The following is a 27449-nucleotide window of genomic DNA, read 5'->3' on the forward strand; positions in this document are numbered from 1 at the left end:
CTTTCCTTTCTCCAGGGAATCTTCTGAACCCAGGGATCAAACCCAGTTCTCCTGCACTGCAGGCAGATTCTTTAGCAGCTGAGCCACAAGGGAAGCCCATTTGCTGACACAGGTTACCTGGTCTGCCCTGAGCCACAAGCAAAGCAGGTTGTGGCAGGCTGTGCCCAGGTGTCCACTTAGCCTTGTACCCCACATCCCCTCTAACTCTCACCCCATGTGTGTCACCAATTGGTAGTGGTGGTGGTGTTCAGTCACTAATTCGTGTCTAACTCTTTGTGACCCCATGGATTGTGTAGCCCACCAGGCTCCTCTGCCCATGGGATTTCCCAGGCAAGAATACTGGAGGGGGCTGCCATTTCCCTTTCCAGGGGATCTTCCCAACCCAGGGGTTGAACCCGAATCTCCTGCATTGCAGACAGACTCTTTACCACTGAGCCACCTGGGAAGCCTGTCACCAATATTGATTTTCAAATGTGTACAAGTACGCTTCAGATGGAAAGATCCTCGTTTAACTGAATTACAGCCTGACCAACCACACAAAGAGATTTTATATGTCGCTTGTGGCAATATTACCTATAACGTTACTAAGTTTTTCAATGTATAATAAAACCTACTGCAATTAATGGGCTTCCCAGGTGGCGCTAGTGGTAAAGAACCCGACTGCCAATGCAGGAGACATAAGAGACATGGGTTCTATTCCTGGATCAGGAGGATCCCTGGAGGAGGGCATGGCAACCCACTGCAGTATCCCTGCCTGGAGAATTCCCTGGACAGAGGAGCCTGGTGGGCTACAGTGCATAGGGTTGCAAAGAGTTGGACATGACTGAAGCAACTTAGCATTGCAATTAATGTTTTTTCTTCTTTTTTCTCGGGAAGCAGTAACAGGCTTGGACTGACAGAAGAACTGAATTTCTTTGACTTACTTGGTTTTTCATTTGTAGAAAGTCTTTCATAAACTTAGCACCTAACAAATAATAGAAAAACTTGGGTCTTCTGCATTGCAGGTGGCTCCTTTACCATCTGAGCCATCAGGGAAGTCCAAGACTATATCTATAAATATATAGAATTGGTGCTGCCCGTGTTGGTAAGTACTTACCTTGACCGGAATTATATATTGCTTTTACAGACTTCTTAACTTTCTGTAAGGCTGTTCTATCTTGGTCTAGAGCCTAAAAGAGAAAAATGGGGAGAGAAAATGTTGGAAAACTTGGTAAGTTTAAAAAAGAAAAGAAGAAGAAAAACTCATTCATAGCCGCATTTGTTGTGCTAAGCACTGCAGCAACAGCAAACCTGCACATTTATCTAATGGCAAACGTTTCAGAGCCATGATTTGCCCAGGATTCAAGCAGTTTTGAGATAAGGGCAGTTATTCCATAAGCCTCAACACTGGGTGAAGTGGATAACTTGGTAGTCAGTTGGTAACTGTGCTAAGTTATGCACAGGAAAGAAAACAGAAGACACCTAATAAATCTTGAGATTTGATTCCTTCACTTGGAAAGCTTATAACTTGGGAAGTCAGAAAGTCAAACACGTGACATGTTCCCAGAGGATAAAGCACGTCGTCAAATGGTAACTTCAGCCAGAAAGAAAACATTTAAGGGGGTGTAATAAATAAGAGTGGCCCCGAAGCGCTTCTCAAACTTTTAACTTGAGGATTATTTTCAGTGTTAAAAATTTTTTTGATGACATAATGCTGTTATTTCAAAAATTCCACTTATTAAAAATCACAACATGGAAAATGTTACCATGATGCTGGTAATGCTTACACATGATTTCTTAGGTGATGAATCAACACATCTCCAGCCATCTACCTGTATTACGGAGGGGGTTGGGGGTGGGGTATGCTGGGGGACCGTCACTCCTGATTCTTAATCCAAGTGCTGGATACACAATTGTGTTTCACTTGAAAACTCATCACACTGTGCACGTAGGATGTGCACACTTTCCTATGTGCATATACACTTCAAAAGCAAGTCAGTATAAGATAACACTCACAGCATGCTGACTTAAAGTTATTAGAACAACTTCAAGCCCCTCTCTGCTCTCCCAAGGGTCTAGGATCCATTCACAGGCTAGGAACCCCTGGATGGTTATGTGAAGATGTGAAGGGCAGGAGCAACAGCAGCCATCATCATAAACGCATTTGTATAAAGTTTAAGAACATTACATGTGCACTCATGCCTATTACATCAGCTAAGCCTTAAGACACCAGATGAGTGAACTGAGGCCCACAGAGGATAGGACCTTCCTCACTGCAGGAAGGCGCCAGGTGATGGCAGCGGGCACCTACTATTCCGCTTCTGCAAGACGGGTTTTCCTGCCGCTCTGAACGTGGGGTTCAAGGGGCCCTGCTGCCTTCCTCCGGCTCCTGCTCTCTGGGTGAACATGGTGAATGCCCGCCTCAGTCCCGCCTAGGATTTCTGGGCTTGGGAACAGGGATCGTAACATTCAGCCCCTTTCTGATGATGCATGCCTGGGGGATGCCACGGCTTTTGTGGTGGTAGAATCTGGCCAGACAGGATGATGCTAACAGAGACAAGCACCAGAAACAAGAGGTGGAGGAGGCAGTCCTTGCATGCAGCTGTCCTCAAGGGTGTGCGCCGCTAACCTTCCTGAGGACTGAGGACAGGAGACAGTAAACTCCCTTCAGTCCTCAGCCAGCTGAAGCTGAGACTGTCACTTGCAGCCACGCGTCCTAAACAACACAAGACCTGAAGTTCACCGAGCACTTCCTACACCTGCTGTAAGCCTGGTGGAGAAGACACACCCAGCACGTAAGACTCTCTGAGTCCATCTTCAACAACAAAAAACCAGCATCTGTATTTTTCAGGTAAGGAAATGCGATAGGCCATCACTAAACATTTGTAAGAAGGGAGGAAAATATTAACTTGCCCAAAGTCACAGAGTCAGAAAGTGCTAAAGGTCACATTTCACACAAATGGCTCTTGAACCCCAAATCTAATGGGATACTGGGATAAAAATCAGGCTGCAGGTCAAAGGCTATTTCTGCCACACCCATCACTTACTTCCCACCTCCACAACTTTGTCACAACCACATCCCACCTGTACTCCCTTTTTTTGTATTCTTTTTAAATCAATGTTTTTCTTTAGGTCCATTCCCCCTCCCCTTTTTTCCCCATTCACATCTTTAAAAAAAAAAATGGACACTGTAAAGAGCTAGATCACTCACCATTAACAGAAGATACCCTAAAAATGATGTAGTACCTCTAACTACACAAAATGCTCACCTATTTACTACCTCGAATCATCTCATCTAACACCAGGGACACCACACATCACACTTAGGAAACCGTGTTTTACGACTTAGTTGCAGAGAAGAGACGAAGCCTGAGTTATTTCAAAGATCTGAGATTTGTACTTTAAAAAGGGAAGATAACTAACATTTTAATAAATGTGTAGTCACACAGGGGGCTGAGGTTTACACAGATTATTCCTCTCAATTCTTACAAGAACGCTCTGAGGTAAGTGCTAGTACTGGATTCATTTTATAGATGAGTAAATAGAGGCTTAGAAAGTGGAACTTGCCCAGGTGGCAGAGTAGGGATTTGAATCCAGGTCTTCACGGTAAAACACCACCCCCTAATCACTAACCAGTTCTGTGTTCCAGTGATATCCTTGAGGAACTGAAACTGAAAGCAGTCTCATCTTGAGCAGGGAATGTCCACCAGTTTGCAGAGGCAAATCTGAGTTAAGATAGTTAGGTTGCTGGTAAGAGTGGGAAGGGAAGACATTAATGAAAATAAGTGCAAGTAAGAACTCATTTTAAGAGATGGGATCCAAAGGGTTTATCCTTTGATGAACTGCTTTTGTGGTGAGGATATTTTAAAAAATAATTCTAATAACAGCCATCATTTATTTTTTTAATATATATATTGAGCATGCGTGCTAGGCTGCTTCAGTCGTGTCTGACTCTTTGCAACCCTCAGGACTGTAGCCCACCAGGTTCCTCCAACCATGGGATTTTTCAGGCAAGAATATTGGACTGGAATGCCAAGCTGTCCTCCAGGGGATCTTCCTAACCCAAGGATAGAACCTGAGTCTCCTTTGGCTCCTGCATTGCAGGCAGATTCTTTACCGCTGAGCCACCAGGGAAGTCCTTATATCCATTATTACTGCCATCTTTTTTCCCTGATGAAAACTCCTGCTTTATTTTGGAGAAGTCAAACAGCTTGCCAGGTGTCACATATCAGGTAAGAGAAAACACAGCTTATGCTTTTTCAAACAAGCCACCTAAAAATCCACTGTGGATGGCATGCTCATGTTTCTCCTGATTTTTTAATAACTTTAGAGAAAGAACAAAAGATCTCCTTCTGGAAGAAAATACACTATTGGCTTAGCTCTGGGGAGTGATAACCACTGAAGAATGATTCTACTCATGGAGAAATTAATGAGTGGACTTTAATGTCCACGCACAGAGTTAATGACTCCCAATAAGCAAAGGGCTGGGGAAGACTTCAGCCGTAACATTTTATGAGGCCAGTTATCTGCTTCCTTTCTGCAGGAGGGAAAGTCTCAGAAATTTATGTTGGATTCTTACCAACTTGTCTATAAACTAATAGGATGTAAAGTTCACATACTTACTTTTAAAGGTTATTAATGATATCCACAGCCACCATTGCATCTAGGTGACACTTCTCTTTTTACACTCTCCTATTTGGCCACCAGCAAAAGGCAGCCAAGTAAAATGCACTTTTAAGAGCTCCGTGTTGAAGACAGCCGGGAACGCTGTCCTTCAATCAAACAAGGCTCCCTCCAGAAATAACACATGTCTAAATGTGCTAGAGAGTACCATCCCCTCGGCCACCAGATGAGCAACACTCAGCAGTGACATCTTTTAAAATGTCCTGTGTGTAAAACTAAATAAAGCGGAGAGAAAAGTGGCAGATGAATGGGGCTTCACAACTGTCCTCTCTCTCAACCCATTAAAAGTATGTTAAAATACGTGCCTGTGTTCCAAGTATGTATCTGAAGGTGAACAACTAGAAAAAGTGTATGTGTTTGTGAGAGAAGGAGAGAGGGAGCGGGGAGGAGGATGAATGAACCAAGGCAGGAATCCAGGAGAACAGGCTGATCTCTAATAATGCAATAACACCTTCCCCATTTAAGAATTCCGCAAGACAGCAACTCCGCCTTCTCTGCATTACTGAAGAGCAGGGGCATTAACCTCAAAAAGTACTCTCATCTTTATATGGAGACATCTTATTTCATGCACAGTCCTAACAAATGTGGGCATCTGAACACACAGAGAAGGTAAAGGCTGTTGCAAACTAGCGAGAAGCTGCTGGAGAAACCATACCACAAAAGCTAGCAACCTGAGGGTTCAGAAGGAGTCTACAAACTGGATATGAGAATGAAAAAGAATTCTTTAAGAATCAAGGGGTTATTTGGGGTAGAACATGGAGCCTTTCGTACCCCTCTGGGCCAAGCCGCATCCCTGGGTCACAACAGTGCAAACAACACATGCTCTTGAAGATGCACAGGAATCCAGCCATGCCTGTTCCCCTCCATTTAGGGCATTTGTACCGGCTGATCTGTCTGTCTGGAACGTTCCCCCCTGAGCTCTTCAGGTAAGGGTTCTGTTTACCTAGGCCTCAGGTTAACAGCCCCTCCTGCAACCTCCCTAGTGGTCCAGTGGCTAAGACTGCATGCTCTCAATGCAGGGGACTGGGTTCCATCCCTGGTCAGGGAACTAGATGTCACATGCCCCAACTAAGACCTGGCACAGCCAAATTAAAAAAAAAAAAAAAAAAAAAGCTCCTCCTCTGGGAGACCTTCTATGATCCACCTAAAGCAGCGTATCTGCTCTCCGCCACCATTCACTCTCACACACTTCACACTGGATACTCAACAGTGCTACACACCCCTGAAATGATACTGGTCGTGACCTGTATGGAACTTTTCTCCCTCCACCGGGAGAAGGAAAGCCCTATGGACGTGGGCCCTATGGAACCTCTTCACGGCTGAATTCCCAGATCTGGCGTCCAGCTGAGCAGAAGCTCAAAAACCCTTATGAAACGAAGTTACAAATATGAATCAATGAACCCCTCATTATTCTCAGCTCCCCAAATAGCAATGTACGCAATGCAAGGCTTGCCTTGAAAATGGCTGAATAGAATTTTGAACTGAGAAAACACTGCCCTCTGCAATTCCTCCCCTGATGGTTTTGAACAGCTGACGTCTAAAAGTACGTATGTGTTAAATGTGTGAGTGTATATATGTGTTTGTGTGTGTGTGTATATGCGTGTGTCACACGTACATGTATAAGGAGTATGACCACACCGTACCTCGAGTAGCGGTTTAAAACGACAGGCAGAGGGAAGGCGCCAAGATGGCGGAGGAGTAGGACGGGGAAAACACTTTCTCCCCCACAACTTCATCAAAAGAGCATTTAAACGTCGAGTTAATTCCACAAAACAACTTCTGAATGCCGGCAGAGGACATCAGGCACCCAGAAAAGCAACCCAACTCCTCGAAAGGAGGTAGGAAAAAATATTAAAGACAATAAAAGAGACAAAAGAGGGAGGGACGGAGTTCCGTCCCGGGAAGGGAGTCTTAAAAAGAGAGAAGTTTCCAAACACCAGGAAACCTTCTCACTGCCGAATCCGTGCTGAGCTTTGGAAGCACAGAGGACAACATAACAGGGAGAAAAAATAAATAAACAATTAAAACTCCCAGATTGCGAGCCCTACAGTAACTCCTCCAGCGGAGAAGCAGCGCAGACGCCTGCATCCGCCATTAGCAAGCGGGGGCTGGGCAGGGAGGCGCGGCGCGGGCTGCATCGCTGAGAGTAAGAATCTGGCCTGAATACCCTGAGCACTATCTGAGTGAAATAATTTGGGCTAGCAAACCAGACTGTGGGATATCTACCATGCGAAAAGCCAGCCCTAACCTAAGACACCGCCAGCCCGCGCACGGAACAAAGGACTAAACAGAGGTAGCCGGCTGCAAACCTTCCCCCTCCGGTGACAGGCAGCCAGAGCCGGAAGGGGGCAATCGCAGCCCCAGAGAGACATTATCTATAAAACTGGCTTCTTTGCTAACTAAAACTTATTGGGGGTCTGGACGGTCAACATCTGCCTGAGAAGGTGCGCCGGTTTTACACCCAGATAACCAAGTGGCGGGGAGGCGATAAGTCGCAGCATTGGCGCTCGCCAAACACCTCATCACCTGAGCTGCTCGGACCTGGGAAGAGCACAAAACACAGCCCCAACTGAGTCTGCGCCTCTGAGGACTACCTGAGTGCCTGAACCTGAGCGGCTTGGACCTGGGAGGTGCATGCAACCCAGGGCCAGCCTCGGATTGTTCCCGGCGGAACAACCTAGAGCCTGAGCAGTGTGGGCAGGGAGGCTACACGCGCCGTGAGCGGGGGCAGACCCAGTGTGGCTGAGGCACTGCGAGCGCACGCCAGTGTCATTTGTTTGCAGCATCCCTCCCTCCCTCCCCATAGCGCGACTGAACAAAGAGAAGAAATACAGCTCCACCCACCAGAACACCGACACAAGCTTCCCTAACCAGGAAACCTTGACAAGCCACCTCTACATACCCACATACAGCGAGGAAACGCCACAATAAAGAGAACTCCACAAACTGCCAGAATACAGAAAGGACTCCCAAACTCAGCAATTTAAACAAGATGAAGAGACAGAGGAATACCCAGCAGATAAAGGAACAGGATAAATGCCCACCAAACCAAACAAAAGAGGAAGAGATAGGGAATCTACCTGATAAAGAATTCCAAATAATGATAGTGAAATTGATCCAAAATCTTGAAATTAAAATGGAATCACAGATAAATAGCCTGGAGACAAGGATTGAGAAGATGCAAGAAAGGTTTAACAAGGACCTAGAAGAAATAAAAAAGAGTCAATATATAATGAATAATGCAATAAATGAAATTAAAAACACTCTGGAGGCAACAAATAGTAGAATAACAGAGGCAGAAGATAGGATTAGTGAATTAGAAGATAGAATGGTAGAAATAAATGAATCAGAGAGGATAAAAGAAAAACGAATTAAAAGAAATGAGGACAATCTCAGAGACCTCCAGGACAATATTAAACGCTACAACATTCGAATCATAGGGGTTCCAGAAGAAGAAGACAAAAAGAAAGACCATGAGAAAATACTTGAGGAGATAATAGTTGAAAACTTCCCTAAAATGGGGAAGGAAATAATCACCCAAGTTCAAGAAACCCAGAGAGTCCCAAACAGGATAAACCCAAGGAGAAACACCCCAAGACACATATTAATCAAATTAACAAAGATCAAACACAAAGAACAAATATTAAAAGCAGCAAGGGAAAAACAACAAATAACACACAAGGGAATTCCCATAAGGATAACAGCTGATCTTTCAATAGAAACTCTTCAAGCCAGGAGGGAATGGCAAGACATACTTAAAATGACGAAAGAAAATAACCTACAGCCCAGATTATTGTATCCAGCAAGGATCTCATTCAAGTATGAAGGAGAAATCAAAAGCTTTTCAGACAAGCAAAAGCTGAGAGAATTCTGCACCACCAAACCAGCTCTCCAACAAATACTAAAGGATATTCTCTAGACAGGAAACACAAAAATGGTGTATAAACTCGAACCCAAAACAATAAAGTAAATGGCAACGGGATTATACTTATTAGTAATTACCTTAAACGTAAATGGGTTGAATGCCCCAACCAAAAGACAAAGACTGGCTGAATGGATACAAAAACAAGACCCCTACATATGTTGTCTACAAGAGACCCACCTCAAAACAGGGGACACATACAGACTGAAAGTGAAGGGCTGGAAAAAGATTTTCCATGCAAATTGGGACCAAAAGAAAGCAGGAGTCACAATACTCGTATCAGATAAATTAGACTTTAAAACAAAGGCTGTGAAAAGAGACAAAGAAGGTCACTACATAATGATCAAAGGATCAATCCAAGAAGAAGATATAACAATTATAAATATATATCCACCCAACATGGGAGCACCACAGTATGTAAGACAAATCCTAACAAGTATGAAAGGAGAAATTAACAATAACACAATAATAGTGGGAGACTTTAATACCCCACTCACACTTATGGATAGATCAACTAAACAGAAAATTAACAAGGAAAAAAAAAAAAACATGTATCTATAAAGTTCACTAAAGCAAAGCACAGTAAAATGAGGTATGGCAATAAAAGGCATTAAATTTATCAAAAAAAAAATAAATAAAGTGCTGAAAAATTAAAAAAAAAAAAATAAAACGACAGGCAGAGCTTACACATTTTCAGTTAGTTTGTATCTCAAGATAGTTATTCTGGCAACTGTTAAAAACATTTTATTGGAATACAGTACACCTACGTTAAATGAGCAATGCCAATACGACTGCTAATACTCATTAAGATTTTTCTCTTTCAGAATTACTTTTTAAGTCCAGGGCACCTTCTTTTCAATATACTCAAGTGGGAAAAAATGTGTCTTATTTTAGGTAGATGTGATTTTTGAAAATAAAGCACAAGTCTTTGGTGCTAAGTCTTACGCGTATACTTACAGAGAAAGCAAACAGTGGGTAACAACTGCATAGAATTCTTACAGACATGCCTGGGAAGACATCAATCACACCTCCCACCCTCTAGGGATGCTGAACGTTAAGTAGATTAAAGTACCTGGATGTGGCTGGCACAAAGCCTTGCACGGAGCAGGTGCTCAAAAGCTGCTAGCATCATTACCCTCACCTCTGGAGGTGCTTCCAAGAGAGAAATTTCTGAAACACTTGGAGCGGCGACAGCACAGCGGTTCTGAAACAAGCACTCCCACTAGCAAAGTGGTTTCTTCAATGAAAAGAATTTTTACTCAGTTGGGGGAAAAAAAGGAGTGTTTCCGTTTTATTATTTTAATAGTCCTATTCAGGGAGGTAATTTCAGAAACGCATTTCAACAGATGCATTTGTCCCATGAGCACCACAAGGTAAAAGCTCTTCTTCTGTGCACCTGGCTTAAGAGGGAAATCAAAGGGAGACGATGCTGGCCAGATTTTGGTTCAAAGCCCAGATGCTTCATCCTTCACCTTGCTGAGCAACCCCACTGCCTTTCTGGGAGAAGGGAGATGCCTAATTAATTCTCATCAACTTTCTGAGAATGAAATGGTGATGGAGGCTCGCGTGCAGCCTCCTAGCCAAGTCGATACATTCGTTATCCATCACAAGACCCCACAGCCTAGAATGCACATGTGTAGCTAGCTGTAGTGTGGACCAGGCGTGGGCCCAGAAAGTGAGCCAGCGTGACGATGAAGGGAGAGGACCATGCCATTTCCCCATCAAAGGGCTGGGGCATCTGAGCACAAAGAGGAGGCACGGGCTATGGCAAATGAGAGACAGCCTGCTGGAGAGACCACACCGACAGAAGCCGGGAACCCGAGGGTTCGGAAAGATTATTCAAACTGCACATGAGAACGGAAAAAAAAAAAAAAATTTCTTTAAGAAGCAAGAGGCCACTTGGAGTAGGACACAGAAACTTTTGCACCCCTCTGGGCCGAGGGGCATCCCTGGGTCACAGTGGAGTGCCAACAACAGATGCTCTCAGAGATGCACAGGAATCCAGCCATGCCCATTCCCCCACTCAGGGCATTTGTACCTGCTGATCTGTCTGCCTGGACCTCTCCTCCCTAAGCTCTTCAGGTGAGGGTTCATCTAGGCCTCTGGTTGACAGTCTCAGGTTAATGCAACTGAATCTCTGTTCTGAGGATCAATCCTGGGTTTTTATGTCACTGGCTCACTTGTTCATCCATTAGCTGTGGCTGGCTCAGAGTGGTCCCTCCTCTGGGCCAGGCACTGCCTCTGCCTCTGCTTCCCCAGCTGCACGTCCCCCCTCTTCTACCTGGTACAGCAGAACAACAATAAAAGCCTTCACTAGGACAGGTGGGACGCTTGGGACTGTGTTAGACAAGACATGAAGGAAGTTATTCATAAAGTAGGAATCCTCCCTATCCTGGGATGTTGGCTACACTTTCCAAATTATACTATCCTTTACCTTGAATTTTAGGGGTTTAGTACCTCTGTCTCTTCCTCTACTTGTCAACTGAAAGTGCTCCAATAATACTACTTGTATTTGTTTCTTTCTTTGCACAGAAGGCGATGAGTAAGAACTTGCTCCGTTGAATGAAAGGAAAATACACACGGAAGGAAGAAAGGATGAATCTACTGGTCCAATACTTTGGCCGCCTGATGCGAAGAGCTGACTCACTGGAAATGACCCTGATGCAGGGCAAGATTGACGGCAGGAGGAGAAGGGGACGAGAGAGGATGAGACGGTTGGATGGCATCACTGACTCGAAAGACATGAGTTTGAGCAAGCTCCAGGAGTTGGTGATGACAGGGAGGCCTGGCGTGCTGCAGTCCATGGGGTCACAAAGAGTCAGACACGACCGAGTGACTGAACTGAACTGAACCAAGAGTAAAACCGAAGTCCTCATCACTGTCAGCCAGGCCCTGTGAGGTCCAGGGCCGGTGCCCTCTGACTGTTCCCACACTCTCCACTTGTGTCTAAGTCACATCCGCAGTGTTTCGGAACCCGTAAGCGTGAATCCACCCAAGAGCTTCTGCAACTGCTAACATCTCTGCTGAGATCCTTTTCTCCAAACTCTTCCCCGGATGTAAAGGGGCGTGGCCTGCTCGCTCTCTCCTTTTTTCTTGTGCATTCACCTCAAATGCTGGAAGCACAGCCCCTACTAACCTGAGGAGTGGAAGTTATGGGGGCGCTGAGAGGCACCCTGTGGTTCAGCTACACATCAGCGCAGAAGAGCAGCTCACATGAAAGGAAGAGGGAGAGATGTTATCATTTCTTAGTTTCAAGATTAACATGAGTTGAATGAGGCTGCTACACAAGGGGAAACGATCAACCTAAAATAAAACGTGATTTGCATAATGCAGCTCAAAAAGGGAAAGCTGACAGGTCATCCCCAAAGGTTTTAAGCTCTTTGCTCTATTATAGACTATAAAAGTGTCCTTAAGATTCAGATTCTCCTTTGTTTATACAGATTTCAATCAGAAACTTCTGTCCTCTACTCTACCTGTAGCTGAATGGCTGCACCAAAGGGAATCAGACTCACAGGCAGCAGAGAATTGCGGGTGCTGAGGACTAAGGGTTTGGACCCCACTTCACAGCTCAGATATGCAGCAAAGATCAATGTATCACCTTAAAAGCAAGTTGTTGTTCAGTCACTAAGTCGTGTCCAACTCTTTGCGACCCCATGGACTGCAGCCTGCCAGGCTCCTCTGACCTCCTCTATCTCCTGGAGTTTGCTGTAACTCATGTCTGTTGAGTTGGTGATGCCATATACCTTCAGCAATACCTCCTGATGGATTCTAAGGATTTATGCCATGAAGGAAAACAGCAGCAACCTATCAACTTTCCAGGCCAAAGAAAAGACACTGCATAAAACTGTGGCTCACCAAAGTTCCCTTTCCTGTGTACACATCTTGAGGAAGGAGACTATGCAAGGTCCAGAGCGGGGGCTCAATAAATATGAGTCAGCTGAATCTGCCTCTATCCTGAAAGCATCTAAAAGTAAAGGCATACAGAACAGCACTGGAACTCACAGAATGCTACTTTTCTCAAGTGCTGTTTATTTTAAAAAGCTAAGTGTTTCATACAACCTTGCACTGTCCTAATCAAGACTCTCTTTGCTGAACCACTAAACCGACTCTTGCACTGCTGTGGGGACCAGCGGAGTGAACGACCCCTTTAAGACCCTTAAAGCCATATAATAAGACCCTACCTGACTCGAAGCACTAAGCCCAGTCTTGCTTTGCCCCGTGAGGCTGGGTCTCTACACCTAATGGCTCAATTCCCTCTGGTCCCACACCATGCGGCACTGTTACCACGGGGCCCCCAGTTCCACAGGGTCACCAACATTCCAGCATTCAAGCCCTTGTTGGTGAGTGCAGTCTTTGCCTCTGGTGCGTTATCTGGGCCCTGGAAGAAGCAGGGCCTGGCTGCAGAGCCATCGAGAAACGGATGCTGTGGTGAAGAGCTTGGAGGGCCCAGCCCTTGATGACTTCTGCTGGCTCCATTGGGACCTGCTCAAGCAAGTTGTCCTGAAGTGCCCCTGCCCTCCTCCCACGCTGCCACCACAGGGAGTGTTTCCTTCTTGCCTCCTCGGCCTCTAACAGTCCTTAGAGACGTTTTTCTTTTAAAGAGATTTTTTTTTTTTTTTTTTTACAAAATTACTTATTTATTTCTGGCTGTGTGGTGTCTTTGTTGCTGTGCATGGGCTTTCTCTAGTTGCAGTGAGCGGAGGCCGTTCTCCAGGGCGGTGCGTGGGCTTCTCGCTGCGGTGGCGCCTCTTGCTGGGGAGCATGGGCTCTAGGGTGCTCGGGCTTCAGTAGTTGAGGCAAGCAGGCTCCAGAGCACACGCTCAGTAGTTGTGCTGCACGGGCTTAGTTGCTGCTCGGTGTGTGGGATCTTCCCAGACCAAGGATCAAACCTGTGATCCCTGAGTAGGCAGGTGGATTCTTAACCACTGAGTCACCAGGGAAGTCTTCCTTAGAGGCTTAGATCGGCCCAGTCTCACCTTCCTTCTCCCAACACTGAGGATGAGGTTGATAAAAAAAATAGGAACGTGTTCTTATTTAATCCTCACAGTAACGGATCAGGACGTCTCTGTCGCCCACATTTTACCGAGGAGACTAAAGCGCAGGATCAAGTCAGAGACGCAGTCAAGGTTTGAGCCCGGGTTTTCCCGACCTGCAAGCCCATATTCGTGAGCTTCGTGTTCTCCAAGCTGCCAGCCTGACAAACTGGGTCCAGAGGAAACTTTAAAAGACAAGATCAGCCAAGGGTTCGGTAAGCAGCCCACAAGACAAACAACTTTCGAAACCTTCTCCTTCCCACGTGAGGGACGCTCTTGGGAGAAGCCAAAGAGGAACTGAGATCAACGTTTAGCTTGACAACCTGAAGTCTCTCTTTACAGGGGGGAGGGGACAAAAGCAAAGTGGGAGGAGGTCAGCCTGCAGCTCGATAGTCACCTGGCTGTCCCCACACCCACCTGCCACTTCACGTGGGCCCATCTGCTAACCAAGCACTGTGCTGGGTGTGGTGGTGATGAGTCAGCCACAGAGATGGTTTCCTCGTGGCTTCAGGGGCACCTGGAGGACTGCAGTGCAGCCTTCGTGGACTTCACTGAGAGCCATGCTGGATACTGGGCATGACTTGCACTAAAACTGATCACTGACATGTGTGCCTCCAAGGAGGAAAACAGGTTAAAGAGCAATAACTAATCACAACAGCACATGGAGATGCACAGGCTTGTGAAAGCTTCCAGGTTCACCTTAAAATATCAGAGACTGAAAAACATTACTAAGAGTGACTGGCAGAAAAACCCTCGAAAAGAATTGGTGTGCTTATCCTTGGGGTCAGTGAGGGAATCAGGAGCTTAAGAAGAGGGAGTTTCTCCACCTGGTACTTCTAATCTGCCTCTGGTCTGTGGAGAGGTCACTTTAGTCCCTGCTGAGCAGTGTGAGAGGGACAGAGAGGACTATCCAGAGATCAGGCGCGGCAATCCACAAACACCTACCCCTCTCAACAGCCAACATCCACACTCGACGTGGGAACACCAGGCAAAGACCAGACAGTGCTCTTCTTCAAAGAGGGAGAGAAAGGGAACAGCAAGGTGCAAACCAACGTTCCTCAGAGGAGAGATGCTGCGGTCTAGAAGCGCCAAGGAGGCCAGGTGGCCGGACCACGTGCACACGTGGAGGATAAAGAGATGGACGGGGGCCAGATCACGCGGGGAGGAGAGGCCACGGAAAGAGTTCAGTTTTATTCTGATGGCAAAGGTAAGTCAAGAGTGGGGCTGCTGGGGTTTTACAAGAAAGAAGGTGGCGATTACTCCTGAACTTTGGAAAAATGACTCTGGATGATGTGCTGGGAATGGGAGGGACAGGAGCAAGACTGGAAAGGAAAGAGCCGATCAGCTGGGTCTCACACAGACAGAACTTTTAAGTATTTCTCGTGTGGCTGGATCCACTTCCTCCTCTAGGATCACACTTCATATTTAAAGCTTCCTCCAGAAGTAGCCTTCCCCCACTGACACCCACTTAGGAACTCGCATTTAAGGCTTCCTCTTTTTCTCCTCCCCACTCCACACCCACTCACGACCTCAGTGGAGGGCATCGAGATGCCCAGTTGGACTCAGGAGACCACAAAACCCGGCCAGGCCCACCTCTGCAGCAGTCCTTAAACCCCATCCCCTTGGCGCCAGCCTGACTTCAGGACTGCATCATGTCCGGGGCAGAGGGAGGAGTTATTATAAACTGAATCCGATCATGGCACTCTTGCTTTAAAACTTAGAATAATGAGCAGGCTGAGTCTTTCAATGACTTTGAAATCCCTCTTTGCCTTACTCCAAGGGCTTCCGCAGGCTCCCTTCTGCAGCACGATGACCTGCTCTCTCCGATCTCTCACCCGACATTCCTGGCAGTCCAGGTCCATGGTGCTCAGTCATACGTAGCACTTGTCTGGCCTCTGTTTGACTCTGGAGATGCCAACTCCACTAGCTACAGCTCTTGTCCTCAATAATACTTTTGCCTTTTCTTCTCCATCTTAACATGCTACAAACACAGGCTCAACCTTTATGCTTGAGTTTTATCATCTCTTCTTTGAAACCTGTCCCTTCCTGCTGAGAACGAATCTCTCTGCAGTGCTGTGAGAGCACTTATCATAAGGACTTCTTCCTTACATTTCCATCTCCAACAAATGGAGCTATGAATCTTTCAAGACGCTACACACATACTCATTGCCTTTCCCTACTACAGAGCCAGCTTCCTGCCCTAGGAATGCACGGGACCTGGAGACCAAGATGTTCACAGTGCACAGATGGGACCCCACCCAGACCCAGCTAGGGTTACCTGGCAGCTCACTCTGACCCCACTCTCAGACCTCTCAGGCTCCCTGCTTCCTGACCTGTAAACCTGGAAGGCTCTAATTTTCTGAAAACAAACCATTTTCAAGTCCTAGGGACCATACTGCTTCAACTCTCTTAGCATATTAGGTTTTGTTTTAAAGGAAAAACACCTTAATTTTTTTAACACCTTAATTTTTTAAAAGGGAGCGACCCTAGGAAGGACCTTACATTTAAGGCCTCTATGCGATTAAAAAGACCAACCATGGCTTTGGTCTCAGATTCTAATTCCAGTCATTTCTGTGTCACTTTTTTATATTCTCTGTCCTCCAAGAAATGTTTAGAAAAGTTCATTTTGAATTCTGTATTCAAAGACTCTATCGATCATATAAAATAAACATACTTAGTGCCTATTTAAAAAATAATTTACTTATTTATTGGCTGTGCTGGGTCTTTGTTGCTGTGGGGACTCTCTCGTTGGGGTGAACAGGCTTCTCCTTGCGGTGGCTTCTCTTATGACTTTTTAAAGATGAAGGAACTGATTCAGAGCAAGTGTCCAGGGCCAAAAGTCTGGGAAATGGCAAAACCAGGCTTTCCACCTTGGAAAGTCTAACCCCCAATGTCTGTGTTCTTTCTGCCACATCAGACTGCCTCTCCAGTTAAAAGACATGTTTTATGCTGCTTCTTATGATGCTCGGGTATATCGCACACTAACCTTTCTATAGGTGGCTCAGGGGCCCAGCTTCTGAGAAAAGAAGTTCTAAGGGAGACAAGCTCTAAGCCACTGGTGACGTTCCCAGCTTAGCTGAGTTTAGAACTCTTGTGTCCTCTCCCAAAGAAACCTCAGAGCTGCTGACCGTAGATCCGGCCATTGCTAAAGAATGGTTTTTACAAAGAAAGACTGGCCTGATTTGACAGTGGAGATCAAGAAACCCCAACTCCACGTCTGCACAAAGATGACATTGCAAGTGAAGGACCACTTCTTGTGAACAAACAATGACATGGATTCGAGTGGCATTTCCCAGACTGAGGTCCGTAGAAAACTATTTCTGAGATGCTGGTAAGTATCCTGGGGGAAAAAAGAGGCCGCAAATCTGGAAAACACTGTGTGCTAATTACCATGTGCTAATTAACTATACCTTTCTTTTGGATACCCAAGGCACACAAGAATATCAAAAGCTGGGATATTTTTTTGTGTGGGTCTTATTAGTAAACCCATTTTATTACAAAAATTCACTTCAAAATTTGAAATTATTAACAATGATAATTATACAACACCACAAAACTGTGTGGAGAAAAGCATCCTGGGATAGAGTAGAGCTCTAATGATTAAGTCCAGTAGAACACTGTCCTTTATTAGAAATGTAGCACACAACGCAGTGCTTTGAGCCACGCAGCAGTCTACTCACCAACACGCCACAGGTGTAGCTGATGGCCACAATGGACTGAAACTGAGTTTGAAGACACACCTTTCGGGACTTGCCAGGTCAACCCTGGAGTGGAAGACTGGGACACTTTAAGGAAAATGGTTAACTTTATAACCCAGCAACTCTCCATGAAAATAACTTAATTAAAATCAGAAATTTTTGTGCACACTTAACAGAGTATACTTATTGGGACGTCAATACAGAAAACTCCATATTAAACAACAGCAAAAAAAAAACTAACAAAAGTTAAGCCTCAAAAAATACACTATGTATATGAAGTAAGAGGTCTAAAAACAGATGCTATTAGGGAAAAGCCAAGGAAAAAAAACCAAGATTAAAACCAGACTGAAACAGAAAACCCATGATAAAAGAACTAAGAAGGAAAAACAATCTCAACAACAAGAAGAGGAAAAACCATTGACGTCCGCAGGACATAATTACTATATGGAATTCTTATTTTGCTGCTATTGTGATGCAGAAGACTGAGGACAAAAGACATTAACATAAGAAACTAAAAACAGTAAACCTGTGCAAAGGACTTCAATCACACTGATAACTTAAATTCCAAGTAAAAGTGAAGGGTTTTTCTATCCTTATAAAGATGTTAAAAAAAAAAAAAAGAAACAATAATAGAAACAATGAAAGGATAGCCTTCAGAGAAACAGTCCCAGTTGATAACCAGGACAAAGTGTATTATTCCAAGTCACAAAACTGCTCTTACACTTGACATAGCAACTCCATTCCTAACAATTCCTATCAAAACGACCACCATCCCCTCAAGAACGAATGAAAAGAAGATAGTATAAAACTCATCACCAGGTTTAGAAACTAGAAATAACCTAAGTCTAACAACTGGGAAACGACAAAGTAAAATATGAAACAAAGAGAAGGGCTTATATGGTCACTGAAAAGTATGTCTGTGACAATTAGAAAGAATAAAGGATAAGGTGTACCATTTATTGATGTCTATTGTGTGAGATGTGTAATTCCATTATTTACAATGTAAAATTGCAGATATTATAAAGAAGTGAATTATCTAGAAATATAAAGTTTAGAAAGGTTCATAGAGAGGTTTAAAAGCTTTTGTTACCTTGGACTGCTATGATTAGGAGCTTTCTTTTAAAATAACTTTAGTTGTGCAGTATCATAAGGCTGATGCAGTACTTCAAATTCTCCTAAGCCTTTTAACAGTCTTATAATACATTCAGTGTCTGCTTTTCCGTCAGCAATTGCAAGAGATCCAACAAGATGCTAACTTTGATCGAAAACGAGGGAGAAATAGTACACACTCTCAGTAATTTCCTTGTTGCCTTGAAAACTGTACATTTAAAAAATTAGTAGAATATTGTGTTTCAAGAGCTCCTGTCTGGGGCCGAAAAGAAAACTGTAATCATAGCAATTACCTTGTGAACCTCTAATTTCTGTTGTAGTTCTAAAGTTCGGAGGAGCATACCCACCCACAAGCACCATGGCTCTTTCATCTTGAAGCAATTTCAGTTCCATTCTTAGGAAAATAATAATTATAGGTACAACAAGGTATTTAAAGACCAAAAAAAAAAAAGTCACAAAAACACCATTTTCCATGTTATAACATAATGAGAGTTCATTAAAAGAATTAAAACTTAGACTGCAAAGGAGTTTCCTGAGTCATGTCTTTTCAGGATCCTGATAATTTATCAGGAACCTACCTCATAAAAGAACACGAGTTTTCACTGGTGAACAGATTAAGAACCACGGAGTTACTTAGCCTTTTAAATTCCTACCAGTTCTGAGGTTCTATAATGACCTACTAAACCATGGGCTTGGGTCTTGATCCAATGATTCAAGACGCGCTGGTGCTGATTTAGTCATTTAGACTTTGTTGTTGTTCAGTCGCTCAGTCGTGTCTGACTCTTTGCAACCCCATGGACTGCAGCACCCCAGGATTCCCTGTCCTTCACTATCTCCCAGAGCTTGCTCAAACTCATGTCCATTGAGTCAGTGATGCCATCCAACCATTTCAGCCTCTGTTGTCCCCTTCTCCTCCTGCCTTCAATCTTTCCCAGCATCAGGGTCTTTTAGGCTTAATCACATAATTTTATGTAAAGTGGAGACTGCCGACTAAGTGCTGGGAAACATGGTGGTTAAGAGGACAGAATTTCAAGCCATATGGCCTGGAGTCAAATTCTAGCTCCATTACTTACTGACTATATGATCTAGGCCAGCTACTCAATCCAGGTGTGCCTCAGTTTCCCCACCAGTGATCCACCTTGCAGAGTTACGTGGATTGAGTAACCATGTAGATGAAGTGTTCAGAATGGTGCTTGAAGCAGAAGCAATATCAACAAATGTTAGCTAGAATTTGCAAGTGTGGATACTTGGGTTTATTTTTTCTAAGGTTCCTAAGAGTTATGCAGTTAGCAAGAGTAATTTTTACACTGCTGGTGGTGCTACTACAGAAACTTCCCTGGTGGTGCAGTGGTAAAGAATCTTCCTGTCGATGCAGGAGATATGGTTACAATCCCTGATCCAGATCCCACATGCCAAGGATCGACTAAGCTCGTGTACCACACTACCGAGCCTGTGCTCTAGAGCCAGGGAGCTGCAACAAGAGAAACCACCGCAATGAGAAGCCCGTGTTCTGCAACTGCTTGCTGCCACTTGAGAAAAGCCCGAGCAGCAACGAAGATCCAGCACAGCCAAAAATAAATTTTATTAAAAAAAGGAAAAGGAGGAAAAGAAAAGAGAGAGGCTGATGTAAAACCTTCCACTCAGGCCATTTCTTTAGATCGGTGACCTCCCTACAACGCACACACAAGTGTCCACTTTGGTATGGGGGGAAAAACAGAACTCTTGTACTATTTTATGGTAGATAATTATACAGTATTAGTACAAAAGAGTATGTATAGATGTATATACACATACATGCATATGGCATGCACGCATTAAAAGGTTTTACAAATGAGATGGACAGAAGTTTGGAACCCGCTGCTCTGTTAATGGACATGAAGATTTTACTTCTCTTAAGTAGGAACCGTGTGGCCCAGGGCTGTCTGCTGTCTGCACATGGAGAGAAGACAGCACTGTTCAATGCTTAAAAGGACGTTGCCAGAAATGCCAATGGGTTTCTCACAAGTAGGGTCAACCAATCTAATAGCTTAGAACTTGGAGGGGCAGCAATGGGTACTAGTTTGATTTCAAAATAAAAGAATACCCTTTTATCCAGTTTCTTGTCACTTTTACTGTCTTGCATCTGATTTCTCCAGCTGCCCAAATATTATCACAATCTTTCCTAAGGGAATGAATGAAGGCTCAGGGACAGCCTAGACAGACTAGGGGAATTTTTCTAAACTCATCTGGGTAATAAAAGGAGTCTTAAAACTCAAGTCTCCCAAATCAGAATACAGTGTTAAAAAATGATTCTGTTCACAAGTGTTCTGTATATTTACAAGTGCGTGAAAGTGGATGCTTCTTCCTGGTCTTCTGCTTCCTACCACAAGGCACTCAGGAAAAAGGTTTAGTGGCCAAAAAAAAAAAAAAAAAAATCAGAAAAATCTGCTTTTATTTTTAATGTAATACTGAGTAAATTGGAAATACAAATTCAAAACTTTAATTGTGCAACTGTAAAACACTATTTTCTTTTTTCTTGACTTGTGATCGTTATTCATGATTTATGATTTCTATGTAACTCATCGACATTCCATACAACCTGTATTCTGCTTTTTTCACTTAATACTATACTGCAAATACTGCTTTTTCCTGCACGAGCACAGCCATTACTACTTCGGCATTCCATCACTCTCACATACATCTACATATCGCATATCATCTACACAGTGCTCTTGTTGAAAGCCAACTTACTGGCCGGCTTTTTCACTTTTTGTAAATAAAGGTATTTAAGACTCAACGTTCCAGCATGGCTGTCAAATAATCAAGTTGTTTTTAATAAGGATAATTTTAAGTTGTGTATGTTTTAAACATGCTCATGAAGTACTAGCAGGCACTAATGATATCTTTTAGTATCTGAATAATTCTCATGCCCCCAAGGCACAACACTCAAAAAAGGTCTTTAAGTTTCTGACTTCTAAAAAGCTGTCACATACCAGAAACGTCATAAAGATCTAACTAATCCTCTTGCAAATTACAAATGAGTGCAATTTAGGATAGTGGTTAACTCAAAAAGCACAGGCCTCTTAAAAGGGGGCAGTGGCTAATGCGGAATGCTCCCCATTCTAACCACCCCTCCCGCCAAATAAACCCTTTATTTGAAAGGGTTTAAGTCACCCTTTCAAATAAAGCTCCCTCTGAATGGCCAGTTCGGATGGAAGTCTTATTATAAGGAGAATGTGCACAGATCCCAGGACCCTCTGATTCAATATTCCTTGAGGAAAACAGGGCTGAGGTAACATAATTTGCTCTGAACTATAAACGAATATTATGCTCCACTGGCAGCTGTTTCCATAAAAGTAAATCTTTCTGTTTACGGGAGTTGAAGTTTTCTATAAATCAAACCGTTGATATTAAACCTTATTCCCTCAAAGATGTACACATTAACATTTCAGAGACCCTTTTCTCAACAGGCCTCCAGTCTTGTTGTTACCTTTATCGGAGAGTCCTTTTGTAATGGAAATGACACCCTCCCACACTCACAACCAGCTTATCTGAAATGAAGAAGCATCTATGGAACACTTGGAAAACAACTTCAATCTCCAGGCTATGAATGCATTACTTTGACAAACATCTGGTGGGAACAATATCCCAGAGTTGGGGAATACAGAGACGGTCCCTGACCTCAGGGATCGTGAAGGATTACTCCAATCATGTTTATTAGGTAGCTGGATGTAAAATGTTTTGAACCATGAATGCTTCCCTATAATATAACATTTGGGGATAAGCATGCCACCGCAAAAATGTATTTACCCAGAAGGGAAGTATGTAGTAAATTTTAGAAAATGTTTAAGGAAAAAATATAGCTTGAAGCCAGGAATGAAAAAAAACATTCACTCTCCTTGATAAATACATATTGAAGCTTTTATTAAATCACATTTTGTGGACTGAGTTATCTTGTAAAGGGAGAGGACAAATTTCCCTTGAATGATTCTTTAATATGCTGCTGGGAATAAACTTAAAGGGATACTAATGATTTAAGAAGTGGTTTCCATTTCAAATACCAACACTAAAACACACACACACACACACACAAGAAACTGGAGTGCTAAGGCTCTAAGAAAGCATCAGCTTATCAGTAATTTCATAAAAACGAAGATGTTTTCCAAATGTCTGTGCTGATTGTTCGGGAAAGCAACATGTTCAAAGGCCACTTCTTGGGGAGCCTGAGTGATCCCAGGGCAGTAACTATAATAGGCCCCCTCAAGGAAAGCCCCCCCATCCCTTTTAAATACATTCTGGCTGCGATCGTGACCCTTAGTACAGCGCAGAGTGGCGTTTTACTCTCTAGGTGCTCTAGAGATCCTCCAAATGACTTCACTTCTCGAAACCCAACAAACAGTGTCCTTCTGATCCAACGATGAGGCGTGCCATCAACTCACGACTGGTCCAGCCCAGACCCCCTCACACCACAACATTGACGAACAGCTCAGCTGGCGTCTCACACAGCCCAGCTTTGGGGGAATGGCACTTCAGGATGAATATTTATTTCATTCCATGAGCTTTCGTTTGATGGGTAGACGTGTGGAGAAACGCATGGTTTTAGAGCTTTCACGTAGTTAGAATATGCTTAAATCAGCGAACTATTCACTTAGATCAGCATTTCCCGAAAGTCATGCCTGACTAGTCCAATCAATGCTTTGAGAAAGGGGGGGACTGGTTCAAAACTGGGAAAGGAGTATGTCAAGCCTATATATTGCCATCCTGCTTACTTAACTTATATGCAGAATACATCATGCAAAATGCCAGGCTGGATGAATCACAAGCTGGAATCAAGACTGCTGGGAGAAATATAAAAAACCTCTATGATACCACTCTAATTGCAGAAAGTGAAGAGGAACTAAAGCGGCTCTTGATGAGGGTGAAAGAGGAGAGTGATAAAACCGGCTTGAAGCTCAATGTTCAAAAAACTAACATCATGGCATCCAGCCCCATCATTTCATGGCAAGCAGATGGAAACAATGGGAACAGTGACAGATGTTATTTTTTTAGAATCCAAAATCACTGCAGACAGTGACTGCAGCCATGAAATTAAAAGATACTTGCTCCTTGGAAGGACAGCTATGACAAACCTAGACAGTACATTAAAAAGCAAAGACATCACTGCTGAGAAAAGGTCTATCAAAATTATGGTTTTTTTCCAGTAGTCATGTGCAGATGTGAGAATTGGACCATAAAGATGGCTGAGTGTCAAAGAATTGATGCTTTCAAGCTGTGGTGTTGGAGAAGACTCTTGAGAGTTCCTTGGACTGCAAGGAGCTCAAACCAATCAATCTTAATGGAAATCAACCCGGAATATTTATTGGAAGGACTGATGCTGAAGCTCCAATACTTTGGCCACCTGATGCAAAGAGCCGACTCACTGGGAAAAGACCCTGATGCTGGGGAAGATTTGAAGGCAAAAGGAGAAGGGGGCGGCAGAGGATGAGATGGTTAGGTAGTATCACCAATGTGATGGACATGAATTTGAGCAAACTCCGAGAGATAGTGGAGGACAGAGGAGCCTGATGGGCTATATTCATGGGGTCACAGAGTTGGGCATGACTTCGAGACACAACAACAACAACAGCCAGCAGGTCTGGGAAATGCTTCACACTATTCCTTCTTTTGAAGATCCACAGAGCGTGGATCTATTAAATGTTCATGAGGTTCCTGTTTCTTTAACTTTGGTTAATACAGTATTCCCCAAACTCATTGGCCTCACAAAAACACACTTACTTCCTCCATCCTTTCAGAACTAGTTCTCCACATGATACACTTTGGGCTACACACTCTTGGACCGTAATATTTCAAGAAAAAAAAAAATCTGTTCTAATTTATATCAGAGAAAGCAAATAGGTAGCTCAGAGTCTAAATTCAACTTGCAAAATATCATTTGTAAACTTTTGAATATAGCTTCCACACGTTTTTAAAAGTTCAGTCGCTCAGTCATGTCTGACTCTTTGTGACCCCACGGACTGTAGCACCCCAGGCTTCCCTGTCCATCACCAATTCCTGGAGCTCAAACTCATGTACATCAAGCTGGTGATGCCATAGAATCGGTTTTAAAACCTGGGAGATTTAAGATAAAAATTCCAAAGTCCAACCTTCCCTATAAAATGCCTTGGTGGAGCTGAAGGCACCTTTCCCCAGGAATGCCCATCAGGAGGAGGGCCAGTCTATGGTCTCCAGCTGCCACTGAATCACCAGGTCTGTGCCAGTCACGCAGGCCTGGCCCCGGTTTCACAAGGGGTCCTATGAATCCTACCCGTGTTCTGGGCAATGGCTCCATGATGAAGGCATCAGGGCATGCTTGGGATGCAGGAAGAGAAGGTCACTGCTGACCTGCCCATCCCGCCAGTCCACCTCCCTTACGAAGGTTTGCCGAGGACGATGCCTGTTTATACCCACTGCCTTGGCATAACAAGTAACAGAACCACCCTCACCCTCGTCTCATTCTGGATACAGTACACAGCCAACGGAGCTGTGAAGTCCTCCCAGACACTCACCTCCACCTCCTCAAGTCCCATGGATGCATTTTACCACTTGAGTCTTCCCTTCAGTATTTCCCAATTGCTTCACGTGAGCCTTACAGAAATCAGATAGACATCAGAGCCCAGGTGAGTTGGGTCTGATTCCAAGGCTCTGCCGCTGAATGGCTTTGTTGCGTATAGACAAGTCCTCTAATGCCTCTTGATTAAGACCCGCATCACCCTATTTCAGATTTCACGGGAAGATCAGGGATGCAGCAAGTGCGTGATAAACAGCAGGGGTTCAATAACTAGTACTTTTAGTTCTGAGAATATAACTCCCTGGAATTATGTCATTCAAATCCAATGGTTTTGGGTTCTCATGGTAGATACTATACATAATATATGATTGCTGACTGATCTGATTTCTTCCTCAAAAAAAAAAAAAGCATCAAGAACTGCCATTGTGTCAATTCTCATGTTTCTTTAATTTTGCCAAGTTGGGGTTAACTGATATGGGAACATTTTACTTATTTGTCCCCATCAATTTCAAAAATAAATTCCAGAAGGGCATCTGTCCATTTACTTATGGAAAAATTTTTTTTTAAATGTTTTGAATGCTAGGAGGAAGAAGAAGAAAGAAAAAAATTTTCCCCACAGAGTACGGTTCACAAAATTCATGTCCTGAGTTGATTTAAGAACTAACAATCTGCCTGTAATTTAGAGAAATGAAGTGATGACTCATGCACTAAGATGAACTGGCTTTTTTTTTTTTCTCCTCTATGCCTTGGGATTACTAAATATCAGAGAACTTTCCCTGGGGATTTTTCCCCCAAGTCTTTATTTGTTCCCAAAGAGCTTCAAACATTCTCCTGTTTTCCACTCCTTTTAAATTTGTCTCCTTTCAATCCAGCTAATAACTGAAGCCATTTCTCATGCGTTCTCACCATAGAAAGAAAATCTCACAGTGGACGCTTCAATGTTTAAAATTCACTTTCAACCCTTGCCAGACCTCTTTTGTGAGACAACACGGGGACTGCCCTGGATGCAAGGCCTCCCCTGCCCTCTGGACTTTTCTCTCCGAGTCTGACACTAATATTCAAGAAGTAGATGGGACAAAACAAAACGAAAGAGAGCAGGGCTCAGATCCAGAAAGTGCCTCTTTTGGGCTGGCTATGACTATACAAAAATTTTCAAGCAAAATTAGCATAAATTAGAAGTGCTGTTTTTACAGTCGAACCTAACGAACCATCATTATCTTGTCATGCTCGCTTGCTAATTAGCGATGCCACATTGCCTCACATCACATTTAGTTTCTTACAATGGACAGGGACAGGGAGGCGGGGTGGGACATATCTGCATTACCACGTCTTCTCCTGAGAAACATATGATGGAAGGCTGGATTAGAGATGAATGCAGCAGACGTCACACAGGGCAAGAGTTCCAAGACAAGTGACTTGCATGTATTCGGCTACTTCTTGGGTGAGGCTTAAGAAATATCAAGGCTTTCAAATTAATTTCATTTATCTCTTAGCCATCGGCTCTACTATAAAAAACACCTTAACTAGTGATTCTGCTCTTCTCAAAACATTTTTGGGATAATAAATAATGGATATGTTACAATTCCCTTTTTTTTTTGAAAGGGAAGAAAAAAGGCCAACCAACATCATTCATTTATATGTTGTCCAGTTATAGGAAAAAACCCAAGAATCCATATTTTCCTTTTCAGTCAGTAGGTGTTCCGAATGTTTCTTGTTATTTCTGTGACACTAAAAGGTCTTTACACTCAAGTGTAATGATGACTTAATTACATCAGTAAAATCGGAGAGTGTGTGCCCTCTGCCACAGGAACAGATCCCGTAGTAACAGTCTCTTCCTGCCAATTCACTGACCACTCTTTGTTCCAAATGGGCTGTCCCTCTCGCTAGGCTACTAGGGCAGGGGCGCTGGGGGAGCAGGCGTTAGTCTGCTTCCTGTGCCTTCGCGGCAGTTCATCTCGGTGTGTTAGTCACTCTGCAATCCCATGGACTGTAGCCCGCCAGACTCCTCTATCCAAGGAATTCTCCAGGCAAGAATACTGGAGACAGCTGCCAATTCCTTCTCCAGGGATCTTTGTGACCCAGGGATGGAACCGGTTCTCCTGCATTGCAGGTGGATTCTTTACCATCTGAATCCTAAGGGAGGATTCAGGGCCTGAACCTCAGGGAGGCCTTGAGGTTCAGCTAAACTCTGTGCTAGAAATGTTTCCGCCATTTTTCTCTATTTCTAACAGTCAAAAAAGCTCACCCCATTTCACAGAACTGTAGAGCTCGGACTTAAGAGATTACGTATTTTCTGTACTGCCAAAGTTTTATTTTTTAAATTGAAGGACAGTTAATTTACAATGTTGTGTTAGTTACAAGAGTATAGCAAAGTGATTCAGCTACACATGTATATGTACATATATTCTTTTTTCAGATGCTTTTCCATAATAGGTTATTATATGATAGGGAGTATAATTCCCTGTGCTATTCAGTAGGTTCTGGTTGTTCACCTATTT

At 43.7% G+C, this 27449-nt stretch overlaps 1 protein-coding gene across 11 annotated transcripts in view; it reads right to left on the reverse strand.

Annotated features, from left to right (window-relative positions):
• The window catches only part of ASAP1 (ArfGAP with SH3 domain, ankyrin repeat and PH domain 1), a 342709-nt gene that overhangs the window by 138429 nt on the left and 176831 nt on the right, over positions 1-27449 (reverse strand). For all 11 annotated transcript variants that reach the window (XM_086337364.1, XM_086337363.1, XM_086337357.1 and 8 more), the window contains one exon: positions 1097-1169. In XM_086337364.1, coding sequence (XP_086193490.1) covers positions 1097-1169 — 73 coding nt within the window. The remainder of the gene's footprint in view (positions 1-1096; positions 1170-27449) is intronic.

This window comes from Bos grunniens, chromosome 14 (assembly GCF_055505025.1).
Source record: "Bos grunniens cultivar Pamir isolate PY7600 chromosome 14, Bosgru_T2T1.0, whole genome shotgun sequence".
NCBI lineage: Eukaryota > Metazoa > Chordata > Mammalia > Artiodactyla > Bovidae > Bos > Bos grunniens.